We start from the raw sequence: 27052 nt of genomic DNA, 5'->3' as shown, positions 1-27052 counted from the left end.
TTCCCTTTTTCCTGCTTTGCCCATTGCATTAGAAAGTGGAGCTCGGCAGCAGGGCGAGAGAATTCACACACTTTAAAGTTGTATGCGCTGGATGCGAATTAAAGTTTGATCGATATGTGTGTTTGCTCTGTGTGTTCCCTTCTGTTCGCTCTGGGCTGCGGTTGGTGCTGGCAATTTGCTGCAAGTGGTGCATGCCCAGACCAGCCAGGTCTCTGGCATTAGACGCCATACGCCAGCTGCCGACAGCCGACTGCGGGTCAGAATCATCATAGCGCGGAGTTGAGCTTTTGATTTCCCAGCCATTAATTGATTCGTTTGCTTTGTGGCTGCATTTTTGCTACTCTCAACTCTGTACTCTGTTCTCTACGATGTCCGTATCTGATGCGGCCGCATTGGCCAGCAGTGATGAGGAGGCAATGCCCGTCAGCAGCCATCCGAGCGCACATCGCGACTACAGTGATTCGCGGTTGGAGCGCGTGGCCAACTACACAACGACCACGATGCGCCTCAAACCCGACAAATGGTCCAAAATGATGGCCAACGATGAGTTCCGGGTGAGTCTCTACACACACTCTCTCCCCCCCACACACACACACTCTAACATTAGTACACTCATTATTTCTGCAGCACATTGTGCTGGACTGGCTCCATGGACGGAGTCGAGTGTTGGTCATGACTCTCAGTTCAGGCAGCGAGCTGGTGCCGCGCAGTTGTGTGAGCGACTTGTATTGCAACTATATGTTGCAAGGCAACAACTCGGCCGCCTCCCGCGCCTCGACGGCTGTCCACGACTCCAGTGCCTCGCCCATTACGGCAACAGCTGCTGTGGTGGCGGCGGCAACATCGACGGGCGGCGCTTTGCTGGTGCCAATGCCGCCAGCCTCCTCGAGCTTTACCACTTTGGATGGGGTGCCGCGTGGCAAGTGTGCGTACTTCATACGCCACAATTTGGCCGTGCCACTGACGGCCGACAACTTTCAGAGCTCGGTGCTCTATGGCGACTTCCCGGTGCACAGTAAAATCGAAACAATGTCGCTGCTCTTCGACGAGGTGCTGCAGCCGCTGCTGGAACAGGCCCAGGGTAATTGGCCAACGCCTGTGCGCAAGGATCTGGAGAGTCGCGTCAAGGAAGTGCGCAACACCCTCACTGAGGTTAGTACTCTTATCTCGCAGCACATTAATCCAATCGACTGCACCGCAGAGCAAAGAGAGAAAGCGGGATAGCAGCATCGCTTAATTGGGCAAAGTTTTCATGTGTCTATAAGCGCTATTTATACTTTATTGTTATCCCCACAGATTAAGGGCAAGACCAACAATCGCACAATTTTATCGTTATTAGTTTCGCCAACAATCGTCGAAGCAGTCGCCGCTCAAGTCGACCAGGGGTAAGTCCAAACTCAGACATAACTTTCCTTCATTGTCTCTACTTTCCTCCACCGCCCCGCACTTTCCCTTTCCCATTCCCATTCCCTTAAACATCCTCCATTAAGTCCATTGTCTCAAGGGCTCTTGCCGTGTCAACGCCGCCAGCGTTGTGTTCGCTTTTGTTTATGTACGGAAATTGTTAGCAAGTTCTTCAAGTTGAACTTAAATTTATTATGTATTTTTCATAACAATTACAAAATATTTGCAGCCCATTCAAATATCTTTCTATCTGTATGGCAAATATTTGATTGCTATTCGACATTTACCATTTAGGTTTAATTAAATGGCAATGAAGACTCTGAACTCTCGACTAATTGGCAAAGCTAAATGCCGCATCAATAACACATCGAAAAGAATTGCATAGAAATAAGCTTAAAATGGCATTGCATCACACAGTTTTGTGGCAAGTGTGCAAGTGCTGCTGCTGCTGTTGCAACTTCAATAAAAATGGCAGAAAATAGAAAAGCAGCAAATGCCCATAATGGAAATAAGTCATTAAATCAAATAAATTGGGGTCAATTTTCTACCCAATATTTTAGACAGCAAGCGCAGAGCAGCAGCTGAAGCTAGGGAAAGTATGTTGTCATTTAGAATTGATTGACTAGAAGATACTCTTTAAATATGCTTCTTAAAGCAAAGTGATTGAAGTCTAAGAAAATCTACTTAAAATTTAAGTATTCGATGCAGTAAGTGAAAAAGCCTCAGATAATGTTTGTAATTAAATATAATCGAATGAAAAGAAAATACTTAGCAAATATTATAAATTTTTATAGTATACTAAATCTAGTATTAAATACAAATTTTAATTTACAGAAAAGAGAATATTTTCTGCTGTGATTTTACTCCAAATTTTAGCAAATATATTTAATAAAATTTTATTAAAAACTTCTCACTTTGAATAGGTTTATCAATGCCACCTTTAGTTTATATTACAAACCCTTGCTTAAAGGGTATGAAAAGAAAAAGAAACAGAGTGATAGAAAGTGCGCACTTGTGCAAAAGGGAGAGAGAGAGAGAGAGAAGGATAGGGAGAGGGCAAGTGGAGGGTAAGCCAAGTGCAAATGTTTCAAGAATTAGGTCAATAAATGCACATTTTTTGCACTTATTTCAAAAACAAAATTAAAAAATGAAAAAAAAAAGTTGCATTCACTTGCGCAGAAGTTAAATGGAATTGAAAGGATTGCAACAAAAAGAGAGAGAGAGAGAGAGAGAGAATGAATGAGAAGACGAAGGAAATTTTTAATTATTATTGAATGGTGATAGGAATCTAAGGGCAGCATTGGATCCCAAGTTTCGCAATCTGCTCGAGGAGATGTTCATCAATTGGACAACCCAAATGCATGACATTGTCATGGAGCATTCCGAGTCGGTTGGCCTGAGCGGCAGCTCAGCTGCAGCTGCCACAGTTGCAAGTGGAGCAACTGCAACCGCAACCATGTCGAATGCGAAGCATTTGAGTCTAGTGACGCTGCCGCCGCAGGAGATTGCCTTCTGGACGAATCGCAAACTCAATCTGCAGAACATCTACGAGCAGCTGCGGGAGCCAATGCACAAGACACTCGCTCACATTCTGGAGCGGATTGAGTCCGTCTACTATGAGCCATATGCCAAGGCCTTTCGCCAGCTGCTCACCGCGTGGCTGGAGGCAAAGGATGTCTCGCTGTGGCTGCAACCGTTGCTGCGTCAAACGGCCGCGTTCAATTCGGTGCAGTTCAGCAACAGCCAGGAGCTGATTGCTCCCCATGGTGCATGTGCTGCACTTGATCTGGAGCAATGCGCGCTTCTCGCAGCAGTCAACGGATGAGCGTGCTGCTGCGTTGCATCTGCAACATGCTCGTGCATCGCGCCGCCGAAGACTTGGAATTCCCGCTGCTCTTCCAGGGCGATGCGGACGAAGGACTGCAACGGATCAATAAAACGGGCGAGGTGCTGGAGTTTTTTAGGTGAGTACGGGAAAACAAACCGACTTGCAACTTCCTGACTTTGACTACTTCTTGGTTTTGCTTAGACAGCGCACACTCGACTACAAGGAACGCTATGGCAGCAGCCAAGTTCTGTTGCCCGCTCTGCCTGTTGCCTCCACTTCGGCAGCTGCTTCGCCGCCGCCAACCGATGAACAGCCGCAGCTGTGGCGCTTCTCAAACGAACAGGTGTTTGGCCAAACACTCGACGGCTTCCTGCTGCAGCTCTCCGAGCTGCGTCACGTCTTCGAGGCAGCCGTGCAGTTCCAGCAGCTGGAGAAACTCGAAATTGGGGGACTGCGTGGAAAACTGCTAACCGAACGTATCAGACAGGTAAGGTTGTAAGACGGAGGGAAATGAATGGAAGCTGTAATACTCTTTACTTTTAAGTAGCAGAAAATGATAAAGAACTGTTTAGTTAACATACAAAAGAAGACATTTTAAAGCACTTTTAATAACACTTTAAGAGTTCGTTCAGACAAAACTTGTTTGTTGATCTGTCAATAATATTTATATAAACTTACAACTAGTAAGGAAGCTATAGTCGAGTGTGTTCGACAGTGAGATACCCGCTACCCTTTTTTATTTTTTGAAAATATACCGAATTAATACACCAAAAATACCGTATTTTCAAATTATACTAAATTAATATACCGAGTTGATATACCAAAAATATCATATTTTATCATAATACCAAACTAAATATTAAAAATACTGAAGTACACCGAGGGGTATATTTGGCATATCGATATTCAAACTATATGCAAACTAGAACTATTATACAAAATATACCATACAGTACAAAATATACTAAATATACTTCAGTCTTACAAGTCAAGACTTTTTTTTTCTATAGAAAGTATTTATTTAATAATCGTAATCGTTTATCCGATCGTAACCCAATTCTCAGGAATCGTAAATATTGTATTTTTTTATTCTATGTACCAAAATATATGACTCTTGCTTCTAAATAACACTTGTTGGTCTCTTGCTGTTGCCATAAACTTTTAGTTTTGGTTATAATACAAATGCATCTTAAAATTTTTTAGGTTACTCAAGAAGTAACTTGCAGAGGTAGATCTATTTATTTATTATATTGTTAATACTTTGTGTTCCATATTAAGTATACAATCACAAATTTTAAACCACATATTTATTCACCTTCCTCCCCCAGATCTTCAACGAATTCAAGCTGCTGTTCGAGCAGTGGACCGACGTGGACATCGATCTCACGGCGCCAGCGGCACACAAATGGAAATGCTTCAAGAGGGAGCAAGCCATCTTCTTCGGTCGCATGCAGCTGCTGGAACAGAAGCTGGCCACCGTTCTGCTGCAAGCCTTTGAGCAGTGCCACAGCTGGATGCAGCTGCTCAAGCTAACGCAGATGTTTGGCTGCCTGCTGCAGCGCAGTGTGGTGCAACTGGAGCTGGTGCGTCTTCTTCCCCACATGCTGGGCATCTACGATGCAGAACTGCAGCAGCTCGAAAGCAGCGTGGCGGATGTTTTACTAAACTATCAGCAGCTCGGACTCTCTGCGCTTCCCTTGGCCTGGAACTTTCCTCCCGTGGCGGGTGCCATGATGTGGCTGGAGCAGCATTTGCATCGTTGCGATGAGCTGGGTGCAAAGGAACTCACCGAACTCATACAGACACTGTAAGTAGTCTCTATGCTCTATGAGTTTGCTCAAGCACTCTTCCCTTTTTTTTTCTTAGTTTGGGGCAGAAATCGGAGCTTATTGCGTTCCCCGTGCAATGGGATGCTTTGTGCAGTCGCCGCAACATTTTGACCACCAAATTGTGCAATCTGCAGCTGAAAATCTGGCACAACTGGCAACAGGACATCGAACGGTTGATAGCACAAGGCTTGGCAGAGCCAGTGTTGATCCAACCAGATGCAGCTGCTCAGGAATTGCAACCCAATTTCGCCCAAGCCTTGTTCACGCTGCTCAAGGAGACTAAGTATCTGCTGGCTTTGCAGGCAGCTGGCAGTCTGTCGTCGCAGCTCTTTCAAATGCCCGACGCACTGCTCTCGTTGTATCTGCAACGCGATGCGTATTGGCAGCGTCGCATTCGTCTCATCAAGATTGATGAGTTCTACAACGGCATCAGAGCGGGGCAGTGCGCTGAGGCGGAGCTGCAGCTAATAGCTGGCGAGCTGGCCACGATTGATGCCCAAGTAGCCAAGGCTTGTGTACAGCTCAGCTGGTCTAGCTATGGTAAGCAAAGAACTCAGATTTTTCATTTCGTGCACTGAGATAAAAGATATTGAAGAATCAAAAAAAATAATTTATATAAAAATAAAACAATCTTAAAAAAAAAACAAGTAGAAGCTACACTCGAGATACCCGCGACCCACTTTCAGTACCGAAAAATACTGAAAAATATACCAAAGGCCATATTTGGTATATTGTCAATCTGGTATATTATGCAATCCGTGGTATATTTTCAATTTGGTATTATATCAATATACAAAATATAGTATTAAATATATATATATTGATATAGTATATATAGTCTTTGGTATATTTTTTAATGTGGTACTAAATCAATATAGAAACAAGTAAGAAAGTTACAGTCGAGTGTGCTCGACTGTGAGATACCCGCTACCCATTTTTAATAAAGGCAAAATATTGCGGTATCATTTTGAAAATATACCGAAAATACTTAAAAAATACTAAAAATATACCAAATGGTATGTTTGGTATATCAATATAGTACCGCATTCAAAATATACCATAGACGGCTCAATATACCAGATTGTCAGCCAAAGTAACTAAGACCCTTATAAGTAGGCGTTTTTGCCCATACAAAAGTATTTCTTTTATAACTTCGACAATTTTTATCTGATCGCAACCAAATTTTCAGGAATCATAACTACTATAGTTATTATTATATATACCAAAATTTGCAACTCTAGCTTTAAAATTACGCTTGTTATTCGTTTTTTTTGATTTGCGGGGGCGGAAGTGGGCGTGGCAAAAATTTGAAACAAACTTGATCTGCGTGCAAACGTAACAAATGCTGTCGAAAAAAATTATAGCTCTATCTCTCGTAGTCTCTGAGATCTAGGTGTTCATACGGACAGACGGACGGACACACAGACACACAGACGGACAGACGGACATGGCTAGATCGTCTCGGCTGTTGACGCTGATCATGAATATATATACTTTATAGGGTCGGAGATGCCTCCTTTTACCTGTTACATACATTTCCTGTCGGCACAAAGTTATAATACCCTTCTACCCTATGGGTAGCGGGTATAAATACAGTCTTTGGTATATATTGAAATAGTACCACATTCAAATTATGCCATAATTATAAAATATACACCATATTGCCTTTGGTATATTGCTATAGTACCACATTTTAAATATACCATAACTATGAAATATACCAGAAAATATACTGAATATGGCCTTAGGTATATTGACATGGTACTACATTTAAAATATACTGGAACTACAAACTATACCAGAACATATACCAAATATAGCCTTTGGTATATTCACATAGTACCAAATAGTTTTCAGCACTAAAGCAATATCTTAAATCAAGAACGAAAGGCTTTATCTTATGTTAAATAGTTTTTTTTTAAACAGCAAAACTAATATATTGTATATACTGAATTTATGTGCATCACTTTTAGTATTTTATATTACTATGGAAATTTCTGTGTCAAGATTGAAAAGACTTCCTATGAAAACTTTTCTCGATTACGTAAAAATTCTTGTTTTAAGAAACTAAGTTTTTCTTACGGTGTAATACAACTACTCTCTCTCCCTCTCCCTCCCCCTCTCCTTCTCTTCTTCTCCCTCTGTTTTCACCACGCTTAGATGAGCCTCTTATTGAGAGCATCTACGAGAAGGCACGCGGTCTGTTTGGGCGCCTGCAGCAGTCGCACAGCAATCTGGATGCCATATTGGCCAGCATGCATCGCTGGAGCCGAGAGCCGCTGCATCAGCGCAGTCTCTACGGCCGCAATCTGCTCGATTTGCGGCATCAGCAGGACCGTGTTCGACTCCGACTGCTGCAATGCGATGAGACGCGAATGCTGTTAAATCGCCTGCTGATTGCCAACTTTTGTTTATTCTTCAACTATGAGACGCAGCAGTTTCAGCTCTATTCCCGTGACCTCAGCGTCCAGGAGGTGAGTTCACTTCTTATTGTTATTGTTATTATTATGATTGTTGTTGACCTGTGTCTTATTGTGTTGAACATTCACTTGAAAAGTTTGTGCGCGAATTTCCGGATGAGCAGCGCCGGCAGTATAACAAATATTTGGCCAACGTTGATGAGTTGATTTACCGTGAAGTGCGACTGGCAATGAGGATCAGGTTCAGGCCTTAAACATTAGTCAAAAGCACAGTGCACTTTGCCTTCCGCCACCCGCCATCCGCCACCCACATTGCAACACCAACCACTGCCATCATCATCACATAGCAAACAGCAATAACAAGTTCATTACATTTTGGCACGCTGGCAGCGCCTTTCATGTCTCATCAAAACTAATCAAGTAAATGAACACGAATTTATAACTCACCCGCAACCACAAGGCTGACAGACAGACACCATCTACACCTACAATATTATACTATATAGTGTACTATATATATATATGCAGTAAAAGCAGCAACCGCAGTAAAGACAGCAATAGCAACAACAACAACTCGTTGCTGCAGGCAGCGCATTCATGCGTCAATTGCATGTTTCACTTAACGGCACTTCGTGATTGCATGCAGAGTCGTCAGCAGCAGCAGCAGCAGCAACGACAGCAGCAAAGCAACAGCAAAGCAGCAACAGCAAACGAAATAAGCGCACAAAACAAACTCAGGCACTAAATTTAATTTTCACATTACTCATACGCCGTGTAATTCAGTTTAGAGTATTTGCACAAGGAAATGACAGGCACAGCAACAACAACAAATGCGACTGCGACTGCGACTTCAACTACAACTGCGACAGGAACTTCAGGCAAGGTCTTGTTGCTGCTACAACAAATCACGACGCCACAAGCGACAGCGACAATAATGCCACCAACAACAGCAACAACAACTGCGATGGGAACAACAAACGATGCACCGCTATTCGAAGTGAAATTGGAGCTGACGGAAACGGAAATACGTTTTTCGCCTGCCTTTGATGCAAGTGTTGAAAATAATTTTCAACAAATTGTCGAGCAGCTGTTGCTGGATATAAAACAGACATGCGACTGCATGCCAAGAATTGTGTCTGACAATGCGCACTCCGACGACGAAGAAGAAGAAAAAGAAGAGGATGAACAGGAGCAGGAGCAGGAGAAGTTAACGGATGAACAGGGGGATGAGCAGCAGTTCAAGTTGAGCACCATTCAAGCAGCAACCATGGCCAAGGCAGAGTCAAAGACAGAGGCAGCAGCTTGTGCCAGTTCCAAGCAAGGTGAGCTGGCTGCATTCCTCCTTAACAGACACCTCACAATCTCTCCCTCTTCTTCCTCCTCTGCCTCTTCTTTCTACTCCCTCTTCAGTTGATGAGTTGGAAATGTTACGCGCCGCAATATGCGACGCTTTGGCGCACACGGTGCAGGCGGCGTTGAATTATGCTGCCAAATTCCACGCCTATGAGTTCCTTTGGACCCAGCAGAGTCGTGACGTCCTTGCCAGCTGCATGCAAACGGCCCGCGAACAGACGACCCACATCAGCGGCAGTGGCTATGCCATCATGGAGACCTTCAAAAAGGAGGTAATACACAACACACACAATATGTTAGCAGCAGCTTGTGCTGATGTTCGCCCACGCACACAGACACACAGAAACAGACAGACAGACATTTAGACAGCCAGAAGTGACCGAGTGGCTCGCCGGGTCACTCAATTGGCAACCACACAATTTACGTTGTGTAGCCCCTGAGACCAATAACGCTTGATAAATGTCGACCATTTAGGGTCAAATGTTTGGCCGAATCGGCCAAAAAGAGAGAGCGTCGACCAGCATTGAGCCAAAATCTGGCTGCTTAACCACATGGCGCCTCTGACTTATGCCAAGAACTTACTCACAACCGGCTAAGGCTAAGGCTAAGGCAAAGGCAAATTCGCTGGCGTATGCGTAATATTTTCTTTAAACAATTATCAAGCGCCCCGAAAAGTATGCAATAAATAACATAAAGACACACAACTAGATACGACAACAAATCATGGTCAGGAAATAAAATGAGAAAAAGCTTAACTAAAAACGTCGAGAATTTCCACACAACGACACTTGAATGTTCTGTCCACAATGGAAAATTTGCAATTTGAGTGCAAGACTAAATTTGATATTTAACTGAATGAATTGAAGCCATTTATGAGTTGACTGCAGCTCAAATCTGAAAGCTGAAAGCATATTAATTGCATTCAACAGAGAAACAGACAGACGGACAGACGGACAGAGATTGATTACCAGCATACAAAGTGCTCAAAGTGGCTATCAGTTTGCAGTGAGTTTTGTTGTCAGTGCTTATGCAAAATTAAATTTGCAATCGAGATGATTTTGGGCATTCTACTCGTAGCTCATGCATATTTAATATGTTTAATTTTGTGGTCCAAGCTTATTAAAGTGTAAATGCAAAAATGCTTGAAATCAAATTAAATATGTTTAGCAGCTGGCATGTGTGTGTGTTATGCTCCTTTGGGCAACAAAAAAAGGGCAAAGGCCAAATCACTGGACGGCACTTTATTTATGAGCGGCCATTGAGAGACGCCTCTGGCGCAGCTGGTGCGCTTAATAAACGCCTTGCATAGCAGTAAATGCTCAACCACACACACACACATACTATGTCGTAAATTAGCAAATAAATTTGTGCAAAAGTCCAAAGGCAAATGAAGTTGTCAACGGCAAACGTATTCTCAACACAAACACACATACACAGATTGAACGCTACAATGAACTGCACGATGCCATCGACCAGTGCGAGAGTCGACACTGCATCCATGGCTGGCTGGCTTTGGATCTGAGACCCCTCAAGCATGGCCTGCTTAATCTGGTGTGCAAATGGTCGCACCTCTACAAGCAATGGCTCTTACGTTATGTGCAACAGACGCTTAAGGTGAGCCTGGCAAATGCCACGCAACAAAATGCAACAAAAAAGAAGTAACAAACTTTAACCTCTCTTTTTTTTGCCTGGCAGGAGCTGAACGCATTCATAGCGAACAGCCAAGAGACGCTGCAGCTGTTTATCGCACGCCAAAACTTTGAGGCGTTGCTGCGCGTGCTCGCTGTCATGTCGGAGATCCGACAGCGCGAACCGTATGCGGACAATGTCTTCAAGCCGCTGAAGGACATTATGGCGCTGCTGAAGACCTACAATGTGGAATTTGAGGCGCAGCTGCTGCGCAACATTGAGCAACTGCCGCTGCACTGGCAACAGCTCAAGTTGCAGGCGCTGGCCAAGCAGGAGGCACTCCAGGACACGCGTTACTATCAACAGCAGCGCGTTACTGCGCTCATTGGCCTGCACACGTGCCACGTGCAACACTATGCCAAGCAGTTCCAGCAAATGTCAGTGAGTACCCCAAAAAAACACGCATACCACGTGGTGACTTAACTTTAAAGGGGGTATTATCATTTTGCGAGAATCTTGTATTGTATAGTGAAGGAAAGAAGTGTCCATGACTACATAAAGTATCAGCGTCTACAGTCTTTCCTGCGTAGCCTTCTGTTTCTGTCCGTCTGTCTGTCTGTCCATTTGCATCTACGCGTTTATCTCAAAGACTAAGCCAGCTAGAGCTGTTATACTTGGTGATTTTACTTCATCAAGTTGTATATAACTTTCAATTCTTCGAGAATTTGTAAAGCATCCCTGCGCATTCTAAAATCTTTTAAGAATTCAATACAAAGTAAACTACATACAGCCGTGAACATGAAAATAGCAGTGCGCCAAAACTTAATAAGAAACTTAATACTCCATTTTATTAATTGATCGCTTGCATATAGATTTTGTAAAATAGAACATAGAGATAAAAATCAAACAAAAATTCCATTAGCTTTGTTCTGCTCTTCTGTTTTCTTCGTATTCTTTTCCATGGCCAGCACAGTCGCCAGATTTAAATCCGATTGGGATCTTATGACTGTTGTCACAAAGTTCTGTTTATAATAGTATTTTTCATTTCTAAGCACGTAGGTCGTAAGCTCTGCTATTTCAAAGTTGTATGTTGCCTATGACTTCATAAAATGTATTACAAATTCTAGAATATTGCATATATTCAGCAAGTATACAGCCAATCTATTTTAATTTAAATATATTAAAACGGATTGTAATGTATCAAAAGAAGACTTTTTGATATTGGAGAGTTGTACTAGAAATTCATCTTCATTAACTTTCTTGATTATTATTATACAGTATTCTTTTATTTTATTATAAGAACCTTGTTGTGTATTTGAAGTTCACATTTAATGCTATTTTTATTTATTCTATGCTCGAACTGACAGGCAATAATTAATTTTATATGTCTAGGAATTTATTTTCTAAAATATAATTTACTTAATAATAACAAGAATAAGTAACTAACATAAAAGTTTATTATTATTGTGTTGTACAATTAAATTTACCTCATATTCCTCAGTGCGTCACACTCCACATCAGCATTCTTACCCATTTTTTTACCCATTGCTCTACCCCGGCAGTTCTTTCGTGTGCCATGTCCACAGGTTTACGATATCTGCGACGAGGTGTACGTGCGACTCCATCGCTTTGGCAGCCAGCAGCGTCGCTATGCCCGCTGGGCCCGTCTGCTCGACATTCCCGAGCCCGACACGGCCAAACTGCTGCACTGCCGGACGGAGCTTAGACGTGTTAAGGTGAGTGTGTGTGTGCTGGTGTGTGTATACGTTCATATGTTGAAGCATATGACAGCTTTTGCAGCTGCTTCTCTTACTTCAACTTCTGCTTTTGCTTTCACATTTCACAACAGCAACTGTGGGACTTTGTGCGCGTCATCGAATCGTGCATTGTCGACTGGCATACGACACCTTGGCTGCGCATCGATACCGATGACATGGAGCACGAGTGCAAGAAGTTCACGCGGGATTTGCGCACGCTAGACAAATGCATCAGGGACTGGGCTCCCTATGTTTACATTGTGGCCGTGCTGCGTGAGCTGGTTGCCTCGCTGCGCGCTGTTACCGAGCTTCAGAATCCGGCAATTACCGAACGACATTGGCTGGAGCTCATGCAGCTGTCAAAGGTAAGCAACACCAACAGCAAAACACGACGAATTGCAGCAAATGATGTGTGCCATACCACAGAGTGGAAAGAGAGAGAAGGGGGACGAGGGAAGGATGTGGTATAACAAACAGCCCGCATCCGTATCCACAACATGGCCATCAAACATGGCCATTCCATATCATTGAGCTCGACAGCAGCGTTTAGTAGAATCGCCATTGCCATCGACATCCACATCGACATCAACATCAGCAGGCATCGACATCGACATTGCCCTCAGTCTGTGCACTGATATTGATTGCTTTGTGTGCCTCGCAATCTCGCATGTTTGGCAATCGCATTAACAGCTTCTGCTTACAGTTTGCTGTTGCCCTTTAATCACCTCTTGATAAAGGTATAATAGACTCTTGTGTTTGTACGTGACGCACAACAAGCGACAACAGCGATATGTTATCTATTTTTGTATCTCTTCGACCATCTATCTGTCTGCAGCAGTTAACTATACTTTCATCTGCATTTTTGGCAGATATTTTACTTTCTTCTTAGTCTTGATATCGTATATATTCTCTTAATATATCCCTTGATATTTTCAATTGCATTATTGTCAGATATTTGATTGGCACCTTAGACTGTTTAGTAATAAGATTGAATTCCCTTTAGACATTCTCTTAATATACAATATTAATATAGTTTACATTAAACTCTTATTATATTTGGACGATATTTAAAAATTATCTTCAATTTTATTACTTTCTCTTATTATTATTTTATGTATTTACTTCTTATCACAAGCAATATTCTTATACGTAACTTAATGTCCGTCTTTTGACTATCGATTCTGATTGTTTATTTGACATCCCTTTTTTATATACATTTATTGAATTTAACTCTGTAAATTTCAGCAGCACTTACAAATTCCGGTTTTTTAAATCATTTACTAAGGACAAATTTAATTCCTTTAAATACATTTTTATTTAGTTTCAATTACTTCCTGAAGTTGTCAAGCCAAAAGCGTAAACTTTCTTTATTGGCTGCTGCTGACCATGATCTTCCCTGAGTCTCTAAGTCATAAATGATATACTTATTAATGCTGCGCTGCTAGAAAATAAGTTTTAAAAAATGTGTGTGTGTGGATGTGGATTTTGATTCGATTAAAACTATGTGCAAGTTTCACTAACTGTGGCGGCTATTAACAATTCTCTTTTGGCCAACTTCTGTTGCGCTGCTTTGCTCTCTGCTTTACTTACAGCTAATTGGACAGTATCAAGTGGAAGAACTTGTAAGTTTAAATCACATCACAAAATAGTTGAGAAGCGACCCACAAACTATTGAGAAGACGATGCTTTTAATATGTGCAGTAGGAGAGTAGAGGGGGGAATTCGTTTGAATGCATGAATGTGAGAGAAGCCTTAGCAAAGCATTCAAGTAGTTAATTCGATAATTGGGAAGCTGGAGTTGAAATTCTAATTAGTTTTTACACACAGCTAATAATAATCAAAGACAAATGAACTTCAGACTGACTGCATTTGAATTTCATTTTGGAAATATGACATTAATTAGTGAAATTTAATAACGAAACAAACAAAGCAAACGCAATAGACGTAGACGTAGACAGACAGATATACAGGCAAATTTTGCATGTCAATTAATTCCATCACAATGGACTTCTCAGCTTTCGTACAAATGCAACACATCCACAACGCTCGCTCAGCTGCTCAAACTGCAGCTGCAGCAACATGAGGAGGACATCAAGAATACTGTGGATCGTGCCATCAAGGAGGCGACTGTGACTAAGGTGCTGGATGACATCAAAGCCACTTGGGCGCATCTCGAATTCGAATTGGAACCGCATCAAAGTCGTCCCACCGTGCGTCTGCTTAAAGTATCCGAAGAGCTGATTGAGACGCTCGACGACAATCAAATGCAACTGCAAAACATCTCTACGTCCAAGCACATCGAGTATCTGCTCGATAAGCTGAGTCACTGGCAGCGTGTGCTCAGCGGCATTGATACGCTGATTGTCAATTGGTTCGAGGTGCAACGCAAGTGGATCTATCTCGAGTGCATCTTCATTGGCTCCACAGACATCAGATCTCAACTGCCACAAGATGCAGCCAATTTCGAGCGCATCGACGAGGATTTCACACAGCTACTCGAGCGAGTTACCCAAGTGAAAGTTGTGATGCAAGTGGAGCTGCAGCACGAGGATGTGCTCAGCCAGCTGCTGGAACTCCAGCAACGTTTGGCAGTCTGTGAGAAGGCTTTAAATGATTATCTGGAAACCAAACGTTTAGCATTTCCTCGCTTCTACTTTATCTCAGCTGCTGATCTGCTTGATATACTCTCCAATGGCAACAATCCTCAAGTAATTGATCGCCATCTCATCAAACTCTTCGATTCTATACTGAGATTGCAATATGAAACAAATACCACACACGCTGTGGGCATGCACTCCAAGGAGAACGATGAGTACGTTTCATTTGTGGCCAACTTGGAGCGCGAGCAGCTCGCCTACATCGATTGTAGTGGACGTGTCGAGCTCTGGCTGCGAGCTGTTATCCAACAGATGCGCAGCACTCTCCACGAACTCTTTCGACGCGCTCTGCGTGCGTTCGGCGAGAAGTCACGCGATCTATGGCTCTACGATTGGCCAGCTCAAGTGGCGCTCTGTTGCAGTCAAATACACTGGACAACGGATGTTAATCGCACATTTGCTTGCATGGAAGAAGGCTACGAGGGTGCCATGAAGGAGCTGCACAAACGTCAAATCACTCAACTGAATGCCTTGATCAATCTACTGCTTGGTGAACTCTCGCCTGGGGATCGACAGAAGATCATGACCATCTGTACAATCGATGTGCATTCACGTGATGTCATTGGCAAGATCATTGCCTCGAAAGTGGATAACTCTTTAGCCTTTCAGTGGCAGAGTCAATTGCGTCACCGATGGGATGATGAGCAGTCTGGCAGTGGCTCCAGTGGATGCGGCACAATCTTGTCCACAGCCAGTGGAGGTGAAGGTGGCGAGGAAGATTGCTTTGCTAATATTTGTGATGCTGAGTTTCGCTACGCCTACGAGTATTTGGGGAATACATCCAGGCTAGTCATCACACCACTCACGGATCGCTGCTACATTACGCTAACACAGGTGAGTTGGTAGTTGAATGAAAATAATGATGTTTTACACTTTGGGAATAATATTTAAAATTGATTTAAATGTTAAGAAGTTAAATGATAGATTTTATATGTATTGTGTTATTTTCGTAGTGTAAATATTGAAGTAATTGATAATAAGATTAGCTAATTTATAGTTTCTACCATTATTTGCAAATTCTGAAAATCTCATTTCATTCGTAAATAACGTAAACAAGTTAAAAGGGACAGACAAAACAGGTTTGCTTAATGGGGGCTACAAAATTATACACTAACGCCATCTAACGAGCACTCATGGCAACAACTATTTATTCATTACTCAGATGTGCAATTGCGTATACGTAATACGTCATACGTCATACGCACATCGTATAAAATAAATATTACGTATACGCATAGTTTGACCATATAAACGATTGCAAAAAGGTCTTCCACGAGAAAAAGATTAAGTATACGTAATACACACGTAAATAAGAAATATTACGTATACGCATAGTTTTAACCGTTAAGCTCCTTTAATGAGAACGGACGGAAAAAATCGGTCTTTTGACTTTGATAACTATCCATAATCACAGCAAAAAGCTCTCTCCGAACAACAACGATGTTTGAACTGAACTTATTTTCATATTTGATGATGGTTTGATTCAGATTTCCATGTTTAATCCCCCTGAACTTATAGATACTTATGCACCACAGAATCAAACAAAAAGTGTGCAAATATTGTGATAAGTTAAATAAATATGAAAAAAATCATCCGAGGGTTGGGAATTACAGGTATATTACGTGGCAATTAGCGGGAAGCTGGTCGAACTTTAATTTGCCCCTCGCTCGTTGCATTTGTTGTTGATTTTATGGCAATTTGGCTTGTACTTAAATTAAACAACTCGTTAGTGTAAAATAAATGGCGTTTGCAATTTGCATACTCACTGCATCTCTGCGCACACACAGTCGCTGCATCTGGTGATGGGCGGAGCACCTGCCGGACCGGCGGGAACAGGCAAGACGGAGACAACGAAGGACCTGGGCCGGGCACTGGGCGTAATGGTTTATGTCTTCAACTGTTCGGAGCAAATGGACTACAAATCTTGCGGCAACATTTACAAAGGGCTGGCCCAGACCGGCGCATGGGGCTGCTTTGACGAGTTCAATCGCATCTGTGTGGAAGTGCTGTCCGTGGTTGCCGTTCAGGTGAAGACCATACAGGAGGCGATAAAGGTGTGTGACCACCAACGACGACGACGACGACGTCGCTTGCAAATTGATTTCACCTTCTTTCCATTTCTTCTTTCTGCTCATGCTGCTGCACATTGATTACTTTTCTGTGGCCTCATGCACCTGTCCTTCTACTGGCGTTGCGGCTGCTGTTCACCGTTTGCTGTTTACAGATGCATAAAACCCAATTTATCTTTATGGGCGAGCGCATCTCGCTGGAGCCGTCGGTTGGCATTTTTATCACCATGAATCCGGGCTACGCCGGCCGCACCGAGCTGCCGGAAAACCTGAAAACATTGTTTCGCCCATGCGCCATGATTGTGCCGGACTTTGCTTTGATTTGTGAGATTATGTTAATGGCCGAGGGCTTCCAGGATGCTCGTCTGCTGGCACGCAAATTTATCACACTCTACACGCTGTGCAAGGAGCTCCTGTCCAAGCAGGATCACTACGACTGGGGCCTGCGTGCCATCAAATCCGTCCTCGTTGTCGCCGGCACGCTGAAGCGCGACGACCACAGTCGCCCCGAGGATCAGGTGTTAATGCGCGCTCTGCGTGACTTTAACATACCCAAGATTGTGACCGAAGATGTGCCCATATTTATGGGCCTCATTGGCGACCTCTTTCCCGCCCTCGATGTGCCGCGCAAGCGTGTCTTTGAGTTCGAGAAAACCATTCGTCGTGCCGTCAACGAAATCAAACTGCAACCCGAGGAGGGTTTCCTCATGAAGGTGGTGCAACTTCAAGAGCTGCTCGATGTGCGACACTCGGTGTTTATTGTGGGCGATGCGGGCACTGGGAAGACCAAGATCTGGCAGACGCTGAGGGAGACGTATCGCATACAGAAACTGAAGCCAGTGTGTCATGTGCTCAATCCAAAAGCCTTGTCCAACGACGAGCTCTTTGGCATCGTTAATCCCACCACCCGGGAGTGGAAGGATGGCCTATTCTCTTCTATTATGCGGGAACAGGCAAATATGCCGCCTGGGAATCCCAAGTGGATTGTGTTGGACGGTGATATTGATCCCATGTGGATTGAGAGTCTCAATACGCTGATGGATGACAACAAGATCTTGACGCTGGCCAGTAATGAACGCATTTCGTTGAAGCGTGAGATGCGATTGCTCTTCGAGGTGGGACATCTCAAGGCGGCGACGCCAGCGACTGTCTCCAGAGCGGGCATCTTGTACATTAATCCTCAGGATCTGGGCTGGTCACCGTGAGTAGGAAACAAACTGCCTTTATACCCAATAAATGTTCTTCCTTTGAATTTTGACCCCATAAATTGTCATTTAATTAAAATTCTCGTTTTCATTTCGAACTCGTTTCTAATTCGACTTTATTTTAAAGCAATTAAATATATGCCATATTCTATGTATTTTTCTCTTAGTTGTTTTTCTTTGTTTACTTTACTCATCAAGCAAACACAACAATTTACAACTGCTTTAATAACCCTTGTACATCTATTTGTTTATTTATATTTACAAAACATTTTGTTTATGCATTTATTGATGTGGGTTAGCTTATACATTTATTTTAATTTATTTAAACTATTTGTCAAATAAATACAACAAATTTGAATAACAATAATCAACAGAAGGGTTGTCTTTAGAGCAAACAAACAAACTATCTATGAAAATAGCACACATCGCAAACAATTTAAAAGCGCAATAAATTCGATAATTTGTGATAGTCTCTTTATCAGAAATATTTACTAACAAAACAATCTTAAATTAAATTGTATTACGACCGTTTTAAATTCTAATTATATGCCCTTTCACTGCCTATATCTTTCCTCTATCCTTAAATAGCTACGTCTCCTCTTGGCTGGAATCCCGAGTGAACATGATCGAGCGTGGCATATTGACCACGCTATTCGAAAAGTATTTTCCCAGCCTGATGCAACGTCAGCGAGACTTTCGACGCATCACACCCATCACGGACATGGCCATGATACAAATGACCTGTCACCTGCTCGAGTGTCTGCTGGACACCGATCAAAGCACGGACGATGGCACTGGGACACGTGGAGCAGCAGCTGCATCACAACATGGGGCAAGTTCGCATAGTTTGCATCATGTGGATTTGTCGCACGAATCGGCCGAGCTGGCATTGGAGACCATCTTTGTGTATGTGACACTGTGGAGCTTTGGGTCGGCATTGCATCAAGATGCAATCATCGATTGGCATCGCGAGCTGCACAAATGGTGGACGGGGGAGTTCAAGGACGTCAAGTTGCCCAGCCAGGGCACCGTATTTGACTATCAACTTAATGTGCAAACACTAAAGTTCCAGCGCTGGTCCGAGCTGGCAGCCCAAGAGCAGCTGGACTGTCAAATCGATGCTGAGCTGCCATTGCAGGTGCGTGCTTGACCCAGTTCGAAGGAATGGGAATGGGAACCGAGTGGGGAGGGGGTGGGGAAGTTGTGTATGAACTAATCATGTGAACAAAGCCTTTGGTTACACAGAACGTGCTCATTTCAACTGCAGAGACCACACGGCTGGCCTACTTCCTCAAGCTGCTTATCGACCGCAATCTTGCCTGCATGCTGGTGGGCAGCTCTGGCTGTGGCAAGGGTGCCATCTTCCGTGAGCTCTTCAGCAAATATGCCAGCGCACAGGAGCTCCTTGAAATTGCAGTGACAGCTGTCAGCAGCAACAGTCAGCAACACCAACAGCAGCAACAGCAACAACAGCAGCAACAGCAACAACTGCAGCAGACAAACGCTGACAACGTGAGCGTTGTGCGTCGGAAGTCATCGTCGTCGACACCATTGCTGACCACGGTGCAGGCGACACACTTTAACTTCTACACCACATCGGAGATATTCCAGAAGATGCTCGACCGCCCGCTGGAGAAGAAGTCGGGACGTTGCTACGCACCCAGCGGACCCAAGCGACGTCTCATCTACTTTGTCAACGACCTGAACATGCCCGAGGTGGATGCCTATGGCACCGTGCAACCGCACACGATTATGCGTCAGTTCATGGACTACAGGCAGTGGTAAGTTGTCACTTCACACACACCTCTCTTCCTCTTTTACTCACCTCCCCTTCAGGTACGATCGTCAGCGTTTGCAATTAAAGGACATTCGCCATTGTCAGTTTGCCGCCTGCATGAATCCTACGGCTGGTTCCTTCACCATTGATCCACGATTGCAGCGACACTTTTGCGTCTTCTCTGTGGCGCCACCTGCCGAGGAGACACTACACTACATCTACAGCAGCATTCTGAACAATCATCTGGATCAACCTGCTCAAGGTTTCAGCAAGGAAATACGTTCCATTGGTAATCTGCTGGTTCAGGTTGGCATTGCCCTGCATCGACGTGTGGAATACGCTTTTCTCCCCACCGCCATCAAGTTCCACTACATCTTTAATCTGCGCGATCTCACCAACATCTATCAGGGTGTCATGAACAGCGTGGGTGCGCCTGTGGCTGCAGGTGGAGGTGGGGGCAGCTATGGGGGAACTGTTTGCAGCAAACCCGCTGAGTTGATGCGACTCTATGTGCACGAAGCTTATCGAGTTTATCACGATCGTCTGGTCGATCAATATGACATTAAATCATTCAAGTCTTCGATTAGGGATATATTCAAAAAGGACTTTGAGGACTTTGACGAGGACTTTGTGTTTGCAGAGCCCTTGATCTACAGTCACTTTGCGCAATCGTTGGTGGATCAAAAGTACATGCCACTTAAAAGCTGGGACTCTTTGTATCAACTGCTGCTGGAAGCGCAGTCCAGCTACAATGACGTAGTGGGCTACATGAATCTGGTGTTGTTTGAGGATGCCATGATACACATTTGTCGGTGGGTAAAGATGACTTCCAATGAAGATATTTTTCTGGAATATTTTACATTCCCTTTGCAGCATCAATCGCATTCTGGAGAGTCCGCGTGGGAATGCTTTGCTCATAGGAGTTGGCGGCTCTGGGAAGCAGACCTTGGCACGCCTGGCTGCCTTTATTTCCTCCTTAAGCGTCTCGCAAATACAAATCAAACGTGGCTTTGGTTTGCTCGATATGCGCGATGAAATTGCCGCACTCTACATGAAAGTGGGACTCAAGAATGTCGCCTCAGTGTTTCTCATTTCCGATGCCCAGCTGCCAGATGAATCTATTCTGATGCTCATCAATGATTTGCTAGCTTCAGGTGAAATACCCGAACTCTTTAACGACGATCAACTAGACACCATAATCAACGGCATTCGAAACGAGGTGAAGCAAAGCGGCACTCTAGATACCAAGGAAAACTGTTGGCGTTACTTTGTAGAGAAAGTGCGACGTCTGCTAAAAGTCGTGCTCTGTTTCTCGCCCGTGGGACAAACGCTGCGCATAAGAGCACGAAAGTTTCCAGCGATCATCAGTCGCACGGCCATCGACTGGTTCCATGAGTGGCCCAAAAGTGCATTGGAATCGGTGTCGCAAAAATTTCTGAACGAAATCAGCGACATACTGGAGGTAGGGCACTTTATTTATTATGCCCGGCATGCACAATTTACAACTTTAAACTGTCACAATGGGCACTATAAGTGTCGCCAAACACACACGCACACACATACAGTTGATAGACAAAACTGAAACGTGAAACGTGTTCGTATTCGTATTCGCATTCGTTCATTCACAGGCGCCGCTCATACCGCCCATCGGCTGCTTTATGGCCTACGTCCATGGCACCGTGAATCAGATATCGAAAATTTATCTACAGAATGAAAAACGCTACAACTACACGACACCAAAAACATTTCTCGAATACATTTTCCTCTACCGCAAACTGTTGGTCGACAAAAACGGCGAATTCGCACAGCGCATCTCCCGATTGCAGAGCGGCATGGCGAAGTTGGCGGAGTGCGCCAGCCAGGTGGACACCCTAAAGGTGAGTAAATGATAAAGACAAGCCTATTGTATACTCTACAGAGAAAAAGAGTCACTTGATTGCAGAGTTTGCTATGTCGCTTAACAACTAAGGATTCCAGTACAAACACTTTTATAAAGTCAGCATGCCCGCTGCATCTTTGTGCAATGTGTGTGTGACAGATAGAAGTACACACACACAGACAGACACCTTTACACTCTCTTTTTTTATATAGACGCTGCGCTATTCGAACCGACGCGCCTGGCATTCAATTAGTGCGCTTAATTGAATTGTTGTTACAGCAAATCTGCTGCCCATTTGCCCAGTCAAAGCTGAATGACACGACGACGCCAAGGGAGAGAGAGAGAGTGAAGAGTGGAATGTCTCTCGCACTCTTTGCATTGCAAGTGCTGTTTCCGGTTACGACGCGTATACGCAACGCGGAGCAAGCAAAGCGCAAGCAATCGCATTTATTTTGTAGCATACTTTTGTGCGCTAAACAAAAAGTTCTCTCTCTTTCGAACAAAGCGAACGCATGCCAAATGTTATTTAAACTAATTGAATTTAATTGAATTCGTTTGTATTATAAAAAAAAGGAATGCGCCATAGACAGCGAGAGTGTGAGTAGCGAGAAGTGGAGGCAGCGACGTCGATTTCATTTGCCAGGACACTCAATATAATAAGGCATCGAAGTGTACTCACGTGTGTTGTGTGCGCCCGCAATTTGTTGAGGAAAAAGTTGCAGCATGTCAATATTGTGGCATCGTGCCAGAGCTTTAATTATTTTCGTACCGAACTCACCCAAAAACTTTTTAAAGTTCTTGCGAAATTCAGTTTCAGTTTCAGTTCCAGCTCGAAGTTGAAGTTTGTGTTTGATGCAAGTTTTCTTTTTTGGTTCGTTGTTTCGTTGTTTTTTGTGTTTTCACTTGGTCTTTGTACAGCATCAACTGGCCATCCAGGAGGTACAACTGGCTGCCAAAAATGCGGCCGCCGACAAGCTGATTGGAATTGTTAGCGCCGAGAGTGAAAAGGTGAAACGCGAACGCTTTACAGCCTCCGAGGAGGAGAAACGTGTGCGCATCATAGAGGAGGATGTTTCGATTAAAACCAAACTCTGTGAACAGGATTTGCGACAGGCGGAGCCGGCACTCGTTGCCGCCCAGGCAGCACTCAACACACTCAACAAAAACAATCTCACGGAACTAAAGTCCTTTGGCTCGCCACCAAAGGCTGTGATTAATGTCTGTGCCGCTGTGATGGTATTACTTGCTACGAATGGCAAAATACCACGGGATCGCAGCTGGAAGACTGCCAAATTGATGATGGTGCGTGTGGATCAGTTTCTCAACGATCTGGTCAACTACAACAAGGACAACATACATCCAAACATTATCGAAACATTGCAGGAGTATCTCAAGGTAAGCTTAAACTAATATGATAAAAGATAACTTATCGACAAGCGTTTTCAATATAAAGAGTTATTTAAATTAAAGATTTTATTTAATTTACAACATTTACTATATACAATTATTAAGAAATACTCTTCAGTATCTTAAGATACAATTAAGTTTGTTTAATGTTTATTCATTTCTCTTCTAGGATCCCGAGTTCAATCCAGATAAGGTTGTGCAAAAGTCCGTGGCAGCAGCTGGTCTCTGCGCCTGGGTCATCAATTTGCATCGTTATCACCAGGTCTTCTTGATAGTTGGCCCTAAACAGCAGGCGTTACAGGACTCGCAGCAGGAGTTGTTCGAGGCGCGAGAGCGTCTGCAATATCTCAAGACGAAAATCAACCATCTGCAGGACAAACTGGCCGAAATACAGGCAGAGTTCGAGCATGCCGTGGCCGAAAAGCAAAAGTGCCAACGCGAGGCGGACAAGACGTCCTTTACCATCGATCTGGCGCATCGCCTGGTCAATGGGCTGGCCAACGAGAATGTACGCTGGCGCGAGTCAGTGCAGAGGTAACTGTGAGTCGATTCGAGTGAGTGAGTGGAGTGTAGTTCCATTTATGTGCCATCAATTATTAAATTTAATTTACATTTTGTGTGTGCCCGCAATCGCTTTAATTGCTTTTCTCGCTCTTTTCCCGCTGTTGCTGCTCTCTCAGCCCGCAGTTGAACGAACTGTGACGACGATGGCGATGGCGATGGTGACTGCGATTTTGCACACTTGCGGGCCACCGCAGCAACAAAAGGCCGTAAATTTTATTTACTTGCTCTCATTTGGTGCGCCCAGCAAGTGACTCCCCTATCTCAACAGTCGCCACCGCCAACGCCACCTCATCGCTGCTGCTGCTGCCAATTGTACAAATTGCGCACTGTCGCAGCCAATGAACTGGCCGCCATTTATTGTGACAACAGTAAATAAGCTGCATCGCAGGCGACTTCGTATGAGCTTTGCACTTGCAACACTCGAGAGTTCGAGTAAATGCGATTAAACTTCGCCTGCAGCCATTAAATAGATCCAAATTATTTCCACAGCTGACTGAAGCTTTAATTGGATTTGAGTATGCTGAGTAGTCCGAGCCAGAGGTGTTAGCTTGACCTAAATTACAATTGTGATCTTCAATGCCGTTCAATGCATTGCAACAGACTTTGCTCTAAAGCTTAAATCATTACCAACTGCAAGTTGATTTTAATCTCTTAAATCAAAGTGGAGAGTCAGTAACAAGAAATTGTTATCCCCTAAGCTGATTTCAATAAAACTTCCACTTTGTGTGCAACTTAAGTATACCCTTTAAACTCAGCTCCGAAAAGTATGCAACATAATTTATATTTTGCGTTGCTGCTCGTTGCTGTGGACTTTAAAGTTTTTCATAGCATACTTTCAGGCTGTGTGGGTAAACGTGCTAAATTGAATTGAGCTTTGAAATTTATGTGACAATGTCATCTGCTCATAATCGACACACATTTATGTATTCGAATGCGTTTACCCAAATCTAATCAAATGCAAATAGAAATAGAACATAAATGTCAATAGCACCTTTCGACCATGGCCGTTGGCCTATGGCCTATGTATGTACTATATGCATGTGGCTTGGGCTTTCCACAGAATTTACAATGGAAATTCAATTGAGTGCGCGTGCAAGGTGAAAGAGTATTGCACTAAAACAGGATAAGCTAGAATGTGAATATGTATGCATGTATGCACCGTATTCAGGTTGCAATTCTTTGGCATCAAAATAACTGCAAAATTCACACATATAGTAAATGTACTCGTATTCAATCGGCCGCACACAATTGGCTGCAATCGCCAGAAGGCAAATGCCAGTTGCTCGTTATGTGTGCATGTGTGTGTGCTGCACCGTATTGAATTATAAAAACTGTCGAAAGGATCTCGGAGACAGCATAGCTTACTTGAGCTGGCTTCGTCCCTAAAGCAGAGTGGATACGTCAAGCAAACTACTCGGAAAGTAATATGCTTACAATGCACTGGTAAAGGAGCAACAGCCTCAGTTGAACATGAAGCTCAGTCAAATACGAGGACTTTGCTGTGGCCCAATGTCAAAATTGAAAAACCTTACTCCTACGAGAGCATTTTCAAATATTTATGAAAATATAATTTGCACTCGACAAGCATAGAGAGAGCGAGACAGAGAGAGAAAGAGAGAAGGAGTGATATGGAACAACAATAGAGCAGCTGTAAAAACTGGTAGAAAATATTGTATGGTTGCAGCTCTGTTGTGTTTACATGTGCGTTTGCATTTACGTATGTGTGTGTCTGTGCGTGAACCGTTATGACTTGCATATAAATTTCTATTTGACTATGGCTTTATATGTACACACACACACACACACAGAAACACAACCGAATTGGAGCTTGTGTTGTTTTATGGTTTATTATTTTTTTTGGCATTGCGAAGCTGCTTTTGATATATATTTTGTGTGTGTGTGTGTTTGTGTTTGAATGGGAATGCTCTTGTGTCACTTGACAGGTATTTTACCAACATTTAACTGCATATTTCTTAAAAAACAATTATTTTATACAATACCATACACTGAGACATTTATGGCATGTATTTGCTTAGTTTTATGTTATTCAATTACAAGCATTTAAATTTGTTTAGGCATTAAACATAAATCATTTAAGCCATTCTAAAGGTTAGACTTCGTCTTCTTCTTTTTCCGTCATCCATCTATCCTCGCCCCTTGTCACGTAGCTTAACTGCAGCTCAATTACGAGCCGCCCTCTTCGTGTCCATCTCAGATATTTCAATAATAGTTGCTGGCATCCAGCAATTTCTAATAATTTATACACCCACTTGTTCAACTAAGTACACGGCTCAATTGCAAAGACAACGGAGATGCCCAAGCTCAAGCAGCAAGATGTTGCTGTTGCTCTTGCTTTTGTTGTTGTCGATAAACTTTCCGGCAAGTTGAAGCAGCAGCTACAGCTGCCGAGGGAGCCTCAAAGAGTTGCCTTATGCTTTGTCCAATAAATAGTTTTCTTAGCTTTAACAGCTTTGAACTTTTTTTGTATGTCGCGGTTTAAATTCACTGCAATACAAGCAGACAAAAAATCTGCAGCATGCTTTTAGGATGTCTCTAAAAGGATTTCGTTGGGCGCTTTAAAGTATGCAATCAATTTTGTTTAAATCAAATGATACTTAACAGGTTGAGCTGCCCTCGTTGTGTATTCTTGTCAGCTTTATTATTTTTTCAATTTCCCGTCTATTCAAATGCAATGGCTGCACGTCGTCAGGCAACCTTCAGTTTCCTGCAGCACTTGTAATTTATACAAGCAAATTTACTAGCGTTAAGCATGGCTAGGGGATTAATACTCCCCCCTTCCATCTGGGATCTCGATTTAACCTGCTCCACTCTTGGTGTTGTCTGCAGTTTACAGGCAAAGATTGGCACTCTGCCCGGTGATATACTGTTAATTTCCTCGTTCCTGTCGTACGTGGGCTGTTTCACGCGTCGCTACCGCGAGGAGCTGCAGCACAAGATGTGGCTGCCCAGTTTTCGCAGAATGGATGTGAGTACACGTCATACGCTTGACCTTAACTTGACACCTTCTTTTACTACACCTATCCATTCCATTCCACTCCAATCTACTCTGTCAGCCCCACATACCGCACACGGAGGGCGTCGACCCATTGACGCTGCTGTCGGATGACGCGCAAATTGCCACTTGGAACAATGAGGGTCTGCCCATGGATGGCATGTCCACGGAGAATGCGACAATATTGCAGCACTCAACACGCTGGCCTCTGATGATAGATCCGCAGCTGTAAGTGGACGCAAGGGATGAGGTATGAATATA

The 27052-nt window shown here is 43.5% G+C and overlaps 1 protein-coding gene across 1 annotated transcript in view; it reads left to right on the top strand.

Annotated features, from left to right (window-relative positions):
- Positions 1-368: 368 nt before the first annotated feature.
- LOC117574960 (dynein axonemal heavy chain 9) overlaps positions 369-27052 on the top strand; it is a 30154-nt gene continuing 3470 nt past the window's right edge. The window contains 29 exon segments of the mRNA XM_052006912.1: positions 369-554; positions 628-1152; positions 1297-1385; positions 2689-3163; positions 3165-3208; positions 3210-3368; positions 3434-3719; positions 4561-5039; positions 5099-5601; positions 7222-7535; positions 7619-7722; positions 8265-8791; positions 8892-9106; positions 10272-10448; positions 10530-10904; positions 12026-12199; positions 12313-12585; positions 14236-15711; positions 16665-16931; positions 17102-18147; positions 18740-19289; positions 19397-19932; positions 19988-20740; positions 20802-21390; positions 21557-21805; positions 22726-23202; positions 23384-23748; positions 26626-26764; positions 26853-27019. Coding sequence (XP_051862872.1) covers positions 369-554; positions 628-1152; positions 1297-1385; positions 2689-3163; positions 3165-3208; positions 3210-3368; positions 3434-3719; positions 4561-5039; positions 5099-5601; positions 7222-7535; positions 7619-7722; positions 8265-8791; positions 8892-9106; positions 10272-10448; positions 10530-10904; positions 12026-12199; positions 12313-12585; positions 14236-15711; positions 16665-16931; positions 17102-18147; positions 18740-19289; positions 19397-19932; positions 19988-20740; positions 20802-21390; positions 21557-21805; positions 22726-23202; positions 23384-23748; positions 26626-26764; positions 26853-27019 — 11519 coding nt within the window.

Source organism: Drosophila albomicans, chromosome 2R (assembly GCF_009650485.2).
Source record: "Drosophila albomicans strain 15112-1751.03 chromosome 2R, ASM965048v2, whole genome shotgun sequence".
In the NCBI taxonomy this organism is placed as follows: Eukaryota; Metazoa; Arthropoda; class Insecta; order Diptera; family Drosophilidae; genus Drosophila; species Drosophila albomicans.
The sequence above is the reverse complement of the archived record's forward strand: the minus strand, read 5'-3'. Positions and strand labels throughout refer to the sequence as shown.